The sequence below is a fragment of the Meles meles genome, chromosome 9 (assembly GCF_922984935.1).
Source record: "Meles meles chromosome 9, mMelMel3.1 paternal haplotype, whole genome shotgun sequence".
NCBI lineage: Eukaryota > Metazoa > Chordata > Mammalia > Carnivora > Mustelidae > Meles > Meles meles.
In genome coordinates, this window is record NC_060074.1 from 35,016,886 (window position 1) to 35,030,080 (window position 13,195).

Genomic DNA, 13,195 nt, shown 5'->3' on the forward strand with positions numbered 1-13,195 from the left:
CCAAGTTTTTAGTGATATAGAGCATACATTATTCAATATCTATCTTAGCCATAACTATAAATTTCTGAAAGACAAACAGATTTATGATCATACCTGACTGTGGGTTCTCACTACACAGAAATTGTAGCAGGTGTAATAAGACAGACACTTCACATCAAGTTCACTTTTCTTTAGTGAGGCCTAACCTTCCTTTAGTGAGGAGTGAAAGAATGAATCCATTCATTCAGAGTTCAGGTGGCTGAGAAACATCCTTTGGCTTGGAAGGGTGGAGTCTGAGTGCTTGAGCTTCATGTTTCTTCTGTGCCAATTCCCTTATTTCCTAGGTGTAGAAAATGGGGCAGAATGGATAAGCCATCTGTCTGCATGCATTTGGTTAGGGGGCAAGTCTATGAATGCCTTCCATGACTCCATTTGCACATTTGTGACTAAGAACATTGAACTGCACTAAACATTCTATTCACTTACGTTCCAAAGCAAAAAAAAAAAAAAAAAAGTGTTTATCAAGGAATCAAGGAGTGATTACTATTACTAAACATCATCTTGGTCATGGTTAAGAATTGTGAAAATTATCTAATAGCAATGTTAGGTACTAATGATTATGCTCACATTTCTTGAATATGAATTTTCTGACTGAAATTCCAACAGTGTAAGTATCATTCCAACCACCATTGCAGAAACATGGAAACTAAGGCTTAGAGGATTTCATTGAATTACACAAAGTCAGAGACATAGAGGTCCTTTCATTGGAATTTTCAGGACATCCTGCTCAGTTCTCAGTTATGTTATGCTCTTCAGGACTACATAACTGTCCTCTGCCCTGCCCCCCATTACAAACTACCTTTTGGACAAGAGAGCAGAAAAGTGTGATGCTTAAACAGTGGTAGGGTTCAAGCCCATTGTTTATGTTTATTTTTGAAGGCTAGATATAATTGTCAAAAAATGTTCTTTGTTCATCCTCAAAAATGGTGACCATAAATCATGATGAACCAATGAAAGCTGAGACTGCCATCTGAATCAGTGCCCTTGTCACATTGCATTGTGATTTCTTATTTATCATGCTACGCACTGCAATGTGATTGTCTAGAAGGACACAGTTTTGCCATATCAACACCTCATTCATAATAGCTGCTCAAGAAATATTTGAATGGGGCGCCTGGGGGGCTCAGTCAGTTAAGCGTCTGCCTTCGGCTCATGGCATGTCCCCAGAGTCCTGGGATCCAGCACCACACACTGAGCAAGGAGCCCAGTGAAGAGTCTTCATCTCCCTCTGCCTGCCACTCCTCCTGTTTGTGCTCTTTCTCTCTCTCAAATACATAAATAAAATAAAACGAAATATTTGAATAAGTGAACAATTGTAGAATCAAATCCTTCCCTAGATCTAGATGACAAACATGATCATCATATTCATTGGATTTCATCATCTGTACATTTTACTAGGTTTTATGGTTGATTTTTTTTCCTTAAATTTTTACCTCAAGTTTTAAAAAAATCTTACAGTACAACTTTCCGTAGTATAAATATTTTATGATATTATTGTTTAAAACTGTCTTGGAATAAACACAATTTAAACTCCAGCCAATTGAAAAGACCACTTAGAGAAATAATTAATTTTCAGAAGTACTCAATTAACCTTGTTAATATTTAGAATATATAAGCTGTATAAAGAATGTCTGGTGTCATTTGTATGGGAGGAAAATTTAAGGGAAGAAACACAAATTTTGGGGTAATACCTGTCATAATGAGATATATTCAGTTTTGCTCAAGGGCAAAGTGGGGATGTTCCTCTTTCACCCTGAGGCATTATCTCTGGAATCCTTGTAAGACTGACTTGGCTCACTTAACTATGGTAGAGTTAATTGCCATAAAGTTATACAGATCTTTTTTTTTTTTTTTAAATCCAGGTAAACCTAGTGCTGAAGTCTTTGGTAGATATGAATTCTCAATAATGTCAATGCTTCAGGCTTCTGAGAATCGTGCTCCTTTATTATTATTATTATTTTTTTTTTTTGCAGAAAATTGTAGTTGTTTGTCACAGTAATTTCTTATTTCTATATATGTCCACCACTTGAGCATCTAAACTCATGGACTGATATTATAATTCAATTCAATTATGCTAGATAGTTGGAATTATAAGATCATTTCATTTGCCAACCCATTATGGCTTAAAATCAAACCAGACATAATAAAACCTAACATAACAAAAAAGAAATCATGAGTCAACAAACAATTTCTATCCTCTAGTTTCAACAATTTCTTACAGATTGGATAATAAATATTTAAATTCAGAGTGGGACTCAAATAACATATGAATTGACTGACAGCTGAAATGCTAATAAACTCTGATAAAAGTAAAGTTTCTATAGTTACCATCCAGGTATGAAAGATGATTATACTTGTGAAAAATCAAAATGAAAATGAATCGTAATGGCAAAAATGAAAGTCTAGGACATCTACTTTAGATAGTTGGGCTGATATTTTAAAAATGCCTTTCTGAGCCTTTTAAAGAAAATAAAAGATATAAATGTAATTTATAATTTTAAATGGCCAACATTTTTTCTTGTTAATTGATTTTGCTTTTGATTTTACAATCTGACACAATTATACTAGTTTTCTATACAACAGTGAAGATGCAATTGAGGACAGTAAGCCTTATCAAGCTAGAAGGGTAAAGTACTTATCTTGTATGAAGGTACAGTACTTCAGTTCTATTTTTGATTGATTAAAACACCATTTCTTTATCCCTTGGCTTCATTGATTTCTATGATTCATTGGATACTTATACTTCAGGGCACCCTGATTTTCATTGCCTGATGGTTTTTCCATCACCCATCTATCTATACACAAACACACATTTGACATTACCACTGCTGCCAATTTTCTATCTGTAATTTTATTATGATAATGTTAACTAAAATTATTATATGCTTATTATTATTAAACTCTATGCTAAATTTTTTATAGCATCATCTCTCTAAATCATTACATCAGCAGGAGGTAGAAGTTATTATTTCCATCATTTTGTAGGTGAGCATCATATGTGTTGGTTGAAATCCTTATGTTTTGTTGTGTTTTGATTTGATTTTGGTTTTTCAGTAATCTGTTCTATGGTTTGGGTTTTTAAACCTTCATGTAGCAGTGATAATTGTAGTTGTTACTGCTTGAATTACCAGACTGGTGAGGATTAATGTGATCTTGGTGACCTACAATATTTGAGTCATTAAGTAGGAAGCCATGATGGAGCACCATTTTGGGAAATAATGTTGGATCACAAAGAGATTATTTCCAAAACAAATTATATCAGAAATGTGTATTTCCTTGATTGCTGCTTATATTTTGCACAAATGGATTAGGTTTGTAGATCTTAATTTAAAATTATAAGGAAAACACACACAATAAGAAAGTTTGTTCCAAATAATTATATCGTTCCATTTGAAATTGAGCAGAGAAGTCTTTATGGCAATTAGAAATAAATGAAGCTTGGATCTGATATATCTTATTGATGTAAGAACACATTTCTGAGAAACAAAATCATGATGCTAAATACATAAACCAAGCATTGATGTTGGCACACTGTATTTGTATGCTCATATTACCTTTCAGCGTGAGAGATTTGGCCTTTGATGTGCTAATTTTATTGGTTTGAGGGGAGTATTTACTACTCCACCAACATTCATTTAATATATACTTCAAATATGGTTTGTAGTTTCTAATGAGACATTTTCTCTAAATGGATTCTACCATAATCATTGGAGCTTTGGACTGACAAGATATTAGGATGAATATACAGTGCCTTGTTTTTTATCTTCACCTTTGATAAAGGTAAAATGTGTTCTCATCTTACAGGAAGTGTTCCTTTTTACATGATTCCCTCCAAGATGATGAGTTCTAATCCTGATGAAGACCCTTTGGACACGTTTCTCCAATATATTGAGGATATGGGGATGAAGGCCTATGATGGCTTGGTTATTCAGAATGCATCAGACATTGCTCGAGAGAATGACCGCTTGAGAAATGAAACCAACCTGGCCTACTTGAAGGAGAAGAATGAAAAACGCCGAAGACAAGAAGAAGCAATAAAACGGTAAATATAAAAAAAGTATTCTGAGTCTTGCATACACGAGGAAATTGGTCAGTTCTGCAAAGCCTATGATTTGTCACCTGGTCAGGAAGTGTGTTTATCACAATTAGGCTGGGTGAGATCATGAAATTGGCACCTCAACTATAACAGAAACACAATTGATCCGACTCACAGGACTCTTGCCTTAGTTAACAAAAGTTATTTACTGGTGTGTTGTGCATATAGAAGTACATCTGGGACTGGGAAAGAATTCAGTTTTCCTTAATAAAAGCTCATACGAAACAACCTCTTGATAAAAGCCCAAGGGAACACATAAACATTTTCAGAGTCAATGTTTGACGAAAGACTCCACCTTAGTTAATGATCTTTGTTTATAGTTCTTACTTTGTAATAGTGCATCTTCTTAGATTATAAAAAGACTCATCGATAATTAGAATCATAGGAGTCTCTGAAGGCAGGGGGAACCCTCAGTGTGCTCTCTGTGCAGTTTTATGACTATTAACATATCTTGTCTGGTATCAAGTGCCCCAGGTTTGTTGAAATGAAATGACTTTTATACTGCAAAACCTACAGCTACAAGCAAATAAGTGCCAGATTACAGCTTCCAAATTGAGCCTAAACTTCCTGGGGCACTGAAAACCAAAGAAGGATATACATCTTTTGATTTTCCAAAGAACGTCATAGTGTTTCTGGCGTATGTGTTTGTGTGTGTGTGTGTGTATGTGTGTGTGTGCACGCACAATAGGGGTACTGGTAGAGGCATATTGTGTTATACAAAGTCTTATTTCTTCAATAATGTCCATTTACTAAGTATGATGATTCAAAATTGGAAAATTAATCCATATCAATTAACTGGATACTAAATAATATTAGTTAAGCTATTTAGATATTTGGTGGATTTTTCATCTACTCGGACATTAATACTTTGCTTACTCTCTGTGAACAAACAATATGATATTAGGGAAAAGAAATTATTATTTTAATGAACTATTTATTCTTATAATGAAACTAGATAAGGATGTACTCCTTTAATCATTTAATGGCAAATAACTTCATATGAGAGGTTTGAGAGAGAGAGAGAATTGGAAACCAAAAAAGGAATTGTTATAGAGAATTATTTTGAAAGAGTGTTATCTTTTTATTTTGGACTATTAAAATGGAAATCTATGCATCATCAAAATCTATGCATCATCAAACAAAAAATGTTTACGAAATTACATATTTGATAAACATTGTCATGACTGCATACATTTAAGCCAATACGTTGTTGGGGACTATGTTATTTTTTTATTTCTACCCAATTTTAGTTGGTATCAATGATTCCCTTCTAGAATAGACTAAACACCCTTTCTTCAGGACAATTTTTCCCCTTGGGAAGTAGTTCAGATGGGGTTCTCTGTGTATGCAAGCGTTTTGCTTTTATGAGACTGGGTTTTCTAAAATTCATAACTAAATGGATAACCCACATTGTCTTCTAAAACAGTTTCGTCTCTAAAATGAAAGTTTTCCTGATCTTGGCATTAAAACTCAATCATTCATTCTTTCCTTTAACCTTAAAAATAGAATTATCTGCAGAAGTTTCATTAGATTTTTCAAAGTACTTAAGTGTGCTTATCACTGTGCTATTAACTTCTGCCTTTCATCAACAGCCTTTAGAAGGGTTCTATCTAAAGATATTAAGACAGTGGACTGATCTTCAAATTGAATTCTGACTCCTCCCTGAAATAACGATCAGACAAAGAGATTTAATCCTGGTCATAAGAAATGACACTGATCCAGGTCAGATAGATAGGACACCTCCCATCTGAGGTTAAGATGATTCAAGGCCAGAGGCAAACAATGCATGTAATAGGCACCATGACTGCTGACATCCAAGCTACAGTGTAAGTTTCATGAGCAGAATGATCCTATTTTTCTATACAGTTCTTCCAACAGGATCTAAAGCAGGCTGATCTTTCAATAAAACTTTGCTGTTAAATGTATTAATTGATTGGAGAAATACATCTTAAAATTTTGCTAAGTGCCAGACAGTGTTCAAGACCTTGAGGAGACAACAATGAATAGAACAAAGTTCCTGATATAAGGAAGCTACATTCTAAGAGAAGCAACAACACTAAATATAATTGTATATAAATATATATAACAGGTGGTAAAACAAACTTGGTAAAAGAGATAAAAACAGAGCCCAGGGAAGGCTCCTTAAATGATGTTTGAGACATTGGAAAAGTGCTGCCAAAAATGTGAGGTAGACTATTGGTAGGAAGAGAATTCTAGGCAGAGGGAATAGCAAGTTTGATGTGTTCCAAGCAGAGGACAGGGTGTCATACAGTGACCAAGGCAAGGAGTGAGGGGATGTAAGTCTAGACTGGTAGAAGGACACCAGATAATGGAGAACTTTATAAGCTTTTGTGTTTTATTCTGAAAGAAAAAACAAAATTCACTGAAGATTTTTGAGCAGAAGTGTGACCTGCTTTAACTGAACATTTTTATTGGGGTTACTCTTGCTTCTGTGTTGAATAGATGGTTGGGGTATGGCTAAATGTAGGAAGTCCAGAGACACAGCCTTTGCAGTAATTTAGGTGAGAGATGATGGTGACTTTGACTTGGGTGGTAATAGAAAAGGTGGCACAAAATGATCAAATTATCGGCACCATCAAAATTTTCTAATTTATGAGATAGAGGAGTTGAGTAAGAGAAAACAAACAAACAAACAAAAAGATGGCTTTCAACTTTGTTTTGCTGTTGTTTTATGTGCATGTGTGCATATGTGCTTTGCTTTGTCTTTTGCCTGAAACATGAGAAGAATGATGTTTTCATTTAATGAAGTGGCAAAGATGAGATGAGAAGTTTGAGCTAACTGTTGAAGGAATAAAAGCTCAGCTTTGGTATCCCAGTTTTGTGAGCTTTTTTGGATGTTCAAGTTGGAGAATCTGGATCCAGGATTTATGATAAGATCGAAGCTTGTGATATAAATATGAGGGTCATCGTATTCTATAGATTTCAAGGCATGAGTCTAGTTGAGTACACTTAGAATCTAAAATTAGGGAGGGTTGAGAGAAGCACCCCTGACCCTTCCCTGGGGCACCTGACTGCTTACATGATAGGAACAGTAGAAGAATCCAGGAAGAACAGCCGTGAGAGAGGGGGGAAACCATGAAGGAAGGTGATAACTCAGAGTGAAGTCAGAAAAGTGATTAAAGAAGATAGATTTTTATGAATGGATCAGCTAAGTTCAGATCTGAGAATTGACACCTCTTCCCACATTGGTGTTATTGATAAGAACAGTTTTGGTGAAGGGTTAGGGACAAAACCCAATGAGATTATATTCATGAGAGAGTGGGAAAAAAGGAAGGGAAGCAAAATATAGAGAACTATTTTGAGGGCCTTAAAGCCTAAATAAATCAAAAATATGGAGTGTGGTTGCAGTGGAACATAGGGTCTTTGGTACTTTGTTTTTCTATATATTTCCTTTTAAGAAGAGAGAAAACTAGCTTATTTAAACTGCTGATATGAATGATTATAATAGAACAGGAAATGCTAATGGCTCAGGAACAAAAAGGAAAAATTACTGTGATTATGGACTTGAGTAGGCAGGAAGGGTTAGGATGTAAGGCATCTTAGAAAAAAACAAACAAACATGGACTGTTCAGCCGTCATAGGAGAAAAGATGGCCCAAGGTAAGGATGGCTGAAATAGACTGAATGAATGACTAACCCTCAGGACAAGGTCCTGAACCTGGTTCATCTTATTCCAAACACTGCTGTGTTACTGCTTCTGTAGCTGTTCATGTGATAGGATTTGAAGATGTGGTATGTGTCCCTCTATCAGTAACTCTACACACTCTTTCCCAAGCCCATGCCTTTCTGGAATCCTAATTTAAAATGCAAATATCTTTGGAAAGGACAAAATGCTAGCAAAACCTCTTAAATTGTTAAGACTTCTAAATGTTTTTTTTTTTCCCAAAAGCATGGCCCATGTACAACATGAGGATGTATGGATCTCTGGATATTGTTGGGGGTTGGGGTTTGAGAGAGAAGTATCAGCAGAGCCAAAAATTCAATGATCAGACAGGAGGAGGACCCCAAAGATCTCACATGACTCTGTGCCAGGGCTGACTGTAGTTCTCCGAAGTTATCCCCTCTCAATGTCCATTGTAACATCCAAATCAACCTTATTTTGTTCATATGGTGACCAGCATTTTGGGATTCTGACAATTGAAAGCACAGTGATCTTTTACTTTCTTCTTGTACTACATTTTTGGAATTACTTCAATTTTATTAATAGAAAATATGCTTTTAATATTTTTAAAAATCTCCTAGTAAGATTCTGGTCATGCAAGCATTTTGGGGTTTCAGGGTTGGCAACAGAAGCAGAATACTCACATCTAAATTTAAGACATATTTTAATATTTTTAACATGTAATTTATGTCCAGTTGTAAATAAAATTCTATATGACATTAATTAACATAGCTTAATCAATTAAAATTCTTTAACATGTCTGCCGAATGCCTCTTGAATATATGCTATGATTAATATATGGGATATAAATGCTGAAAATCTAAAGATGGGGCATGTTTGACCTTGAAAAGGCATTGATGATAATTCTCTGTGAAATATGCCAGTTGCAATTTCAGAAATGTGCAGACTGCCAAGGATTGCTTAAAAAATGGAAATAGGATTTCATATGATTGACCTTCTGGATCACATATGTGCCGAAATGCCTTTTGTGCTGAAGCTGGGAGGCTTAAAACACTGAGCTCTCAGAAAAAGAATATCCTCATCACTTTCTCAGTGTTGTAAGTCACTTAAGCTTTCTGAGTCCAATTCCTTATTTTTAAACTAACTTGAGCCCCCTGTCACTCTTAACTTTCTGATATCTTTACTTCCGTTTCTCAAATGGGATTTTATTAAAAGGCTTGTGGGAAAAATTCTAAATAAATAAAAACTGATCTTGTTAGTGTTTTTTTTTTTTTAGCAGCCCCAAATAACATTTGATGAGAAAGAATGGGAAAGAAAGATCGAAAGGAGAAAAGTTAATGGAGAATGAAAAAATTATTTCAGTAACTCATCGTTTCTGCTATTTTAAATCCTAATGGCTTTGTGCAGGCACTGTTAAATGAGATTTACTTTTTATTAAAAAGCCTGTAAGAAAACAAACACTCAAACCCTACAGCTTCTAACAAGTGAGCTCACTTGAGGGGGGTTACAGAAACCTAGTTTGTCATGTGCGGGGGTGAAAAGAGATGTTTAAGAAACAGGGATGATGGGGATGTTGGACCAGACATTAAGGGAGGCAACTTACCAAGGAGAACAGAATCTGGCCACAGACAAAGTTGGAAAGGCAGTGCCTGTGTGTGCCTGTGAACATAAGGCCAGTTTCAGAAGTTCACTATGTATAGGTAAAGACTTATTTAGGATTCACTGAGGAGGAGAGGCGATCAAAAGAGCATCTGGTATACCAAGACCACATTGAGGTTTGAGGCTTCCTTTCAAGTGAATTTTTCTCTCTGGATTCTGGAGCTTGTCCCGACACTGTCTACTTTTACTATTAGCCACAGAATTTTGAAAACAATATAGACAACATCCCTTTAATAAAAAGCAACAAGAAAATGTGTTCCCAGTACATGTTTCTCTGAGTGTGTTTTCTGTTATCCAACTGGGTTGGATTTCTTTTTTTTCCCCCTAATGAAACAAATGTTACATTAGTGAAATTCTCCCAAACATTGCAAGTCTGGAAGACAGTTCTCCACTAGAGCAAAGTGATTCTGTCACAAAGGACTACTTAGGCTGATTAGAAACATCCCTGTTCCCTGTGGATGCCCTCAAGGGATCTATATGAGGTTATATTTCCTCTTTAAAAGTGACAGTGAAAAATGGAATTAGATTACTTACAGCTCCTTTAAAAAAATACATCCAATGGCATATTAGTATGTACATAGAAACTATTTATATTTGAAGGTTTCAGTATTTCTGTTAGTCAAAGAGAAACAAAGGACCACTAAATAGCCTTCAAACCATGGAGGAAAAATAAATAAAAATAAAAATAAAGAAAGTATGTGTTCTTTTTCTAAAACATTGTTCTCTAAAAAGCAAATGATTCTAATACCAGGGTTTTAAATTGGTTAATATTTAAAATGATTAATCAAGACATAATTATACAGAGAACTCTTATTATAAGTGAAATGTTAACAGTTACATAAATCCTCTCTAGGTAGTTATGGCTTCTGAAATCGTACTCATGATTTGTGGCAAGACTATATGGAAATAGAGAGCATTTGCTGAAGTGCATTTTTGTGAGTGATCTATCCATTCAGTGCCATATGAATACCTACTTTGGTCATGAATAGATAATCTCATTGGGTTTATTTTAATTGGAGGCATGTAGAAAAATGAAATACCCTCTTTGTATATCAAAACAGAGGTTGAAACACCATTGCTCAGGTGAGTTGAGGACAGTTAAATGAACCAGAGTTCAGAAACTGAACTGTGTCAACTCTTAAAAATACTAAAAGTAAAATATTCTACATCTAGTATTCAAATATTTAGAAAGACTCTGTAGCTAGTGTAGAAATACTCTACAGTTAGTGAAAGCTCCTATGGCTTAGAGCCCAGGAAACAAACTCAAAAAGCCCTCAGCCATAATCCTATCTAGAATGAAATTCAAATCTGCAACATGTCAGGGTCTTGCTGGACTGCATCAGCTGATCTGATCTGATGTGAATTTCTGACCTAATTTTGCTGTAGGACTCAGTGCTCAGGCAGAGAAAACAAGGTTAATGTGTTGATAAGGGGGTGAGATTAAGCAGCAGACAGCATCTTAATAACCTCTCTAATTTCAGCTTCCTCTTGTGCTTGTGATTAATTCCAATCACTTTTGTATTAATCATTTCAAGGGACCTCAAGCTGCTTTGCTTGTTTTTAATGTTAAAATCATGCATCCAGATTTTCTTTTTTTTTTTTTAAAGATAAACAAGATATCCAGATAATGGAGTAATTTTGGTTAAACACCAAATGTATGGGGAGATTTTTATTCATTGAACCATACTACCAGAAGACAGAATTCAATAATTCACCTTCTCCATCCCTCACTGGTTGCTCTTTATTGAGCCAGAAGTCAAATCTACAAGGCTGATCCTAAATAAATTGATTTATTGAAAGTGTTCCATGTTTTGTTTTGTTTTGTTTTTCAGTGCTGGTGGGGAAAGTTAATATTAATGAGCATATATCTAGGGACAACACTTATATCCATTAATATTAACTCTCTCCCCTTAGCCTAAGGACACCACATTGGTCCATCCTGGCCCTTGTGGCTGTTCACTGTGCAAATCAAAGTGCTATCTGTTCTTCTAGCCTGCCATCTTCAGGAAGGGTCACCACAGTCGTAATATGATTAATACAAACATTAGTAGCATTCATCTATTTACAATTGACACTGTCTCCGTATTTGTAATGAAGACAACTTTAAGTTTTTCATTCAGTCACCTGCTGAGACAGATTAGAAGCCACAGAAAGAGGGGCCTTTTATGGCTCATTTAAGATAAGCCTCCTTCTCCTCCTCACCTACCTTCTTGGGAGCTATTTATGCTTGTGGTTTTTTCAATCTAAATTAGATTCTGGACCTAGCCCTGACTGTAGATTTTAAGAATCTTAGTATGTGTTCTATATCTGAAATAAATAGACAGATGTTAACAAGAGGAGGGCTTTCAGAACATAACCCCACATGGGCCAGTCGGCATGAGGATTAAGCTTTCCTAATGCTGAGGAGATTGCAGCAAAGAGTAGTCCTTCCAAACATCCAAACCTATGGCCACCTGAACGATCGAAAAGATACCGTTTGGAAAATTTCAGGTAATCTTTTTTCTTTTTTTTTTTTTAGAAGTAGTGTTAAATATTTAGAGATGGTTATAGATTAATTAGGCAATAGCTTTCAGCCCAGGGCTGTTTTTTATATTCTTCTGGCCCTTAAAGGATAGTCTCAATCTTTAACTAAACACGGCCTTTGTGAAATGTTCAAAAACCCAGATAAGGGAAAGAAATTATTACAGAGCAAGGCTATGAGTCAGAGGATTATTTAGCTACTAAAAATGCAATATGGCTAAGAGAACATGTCTAATGTAGCAAATGAAACGGCTAGAGACTGAGTATACTAATAAAATAGCTCTAAGGCTCTGTCCAACTTTGATTTAGCCTGAAGAAAACATCATCATCATTATAAATTTATAGGTCACCTTGAAATTAATTTTAATCATGATTTGATAGAAGGAAAATCAAGCCCCCCTCCCAAAATGGATTTTCACTTCAAATACGTCTCTAGTTAAAAGTTGTTCTCAATAACACTCATATTTAGAAATACATGACAAATATCCATGTCCATCCTAGAATATGAATATAACTAGCCAGCCAGGAAGAGAGGGGAAAAAAACAACAACAACTACTTTTTTTTTTGTTTAAGAAACTACTTCCAATAGGATATACAAGGAAGATGCTTTAAAAATAAAACCACCAGCATTTAAAATTCACTATTTTAATTAGTAAATTGCATTTTAGTCTTTGATTTGAGGCTAAGTATACCACTCGGCATAACGTGATGGTTGAATAAGAAATGAGGTTGTTTAGCAATGAAGAGCATTACCAAGGAGACGTCTTAATTTCCTATTAGGGTGAGGTGTATGTGTGTTGCTTAGCTATTTTGTTTCCATGGGAATTTTTTCGATAAGCATTTATTGAACATCTATTTCATGGCATGCGTTGTTCTAGATGCTTGGGATAAAGTGGCAAAGTCATAAAAACGTTTGCCTTTGTGAGATTTACAGTCTTGTGGGGGTAGAATGAGGGAGACAGACAATAAGCTAGTGAAGTATAGAGTAACTTAAAATGTGATGTGTCTATGAAGAAAAGTAAGTCAGGGCATTGGAGGTCAGGGGTCTGGGGAGAAGGCAATTTTACGCAGATTGTTCAGGGAAAGGCTCACAGAGCATGCCGTATTAGAGGGGAAAAGCTGTGTTCTAGAATGAGGAAACACCCAGAGAAGATGTGTTGGGTGGGAGCCTTTCTGGCACATTGGAGGAACCGACCGGAGGTGAGTATGACTGGAATGGAGCAAGTGAGGTCAGAAGG

At 35.5% G+C, this 13,195-nt stretch overlaps 1 protein-coding gene across 3 annotated transcripts in view; it reads left to right on the plus strand.

Moving 5' to 3' along the window:
- The window catches only part of NYAP2 (neuronal tyrosine-phosphorylated phosphoinositide-3-kinase adaptor 2), a 266,821-nt gene that overhangs the window by 5,192 nt on the left and 248,434 nt on the right, over nucleotides 1-13,195 (plus strand). For all 3 annotated transcript variants that reach the window (XM_046017979.1, XM_046017982.1, XM_046017981.1), the window contains one exon: nucleotides 3,844-4,081. In XM_046017979.1, the coding sequence (XP_045873935.1) occupies nucleotides 3,861-4,081 (221 nt within the window). In that variant the 5' untranslated portion in view covers nucleotides 3,844-3,860. The remainder of the gene's footprint in view (nucleotides 1-3,843; nucleotides 4,082-13,195) is intronic.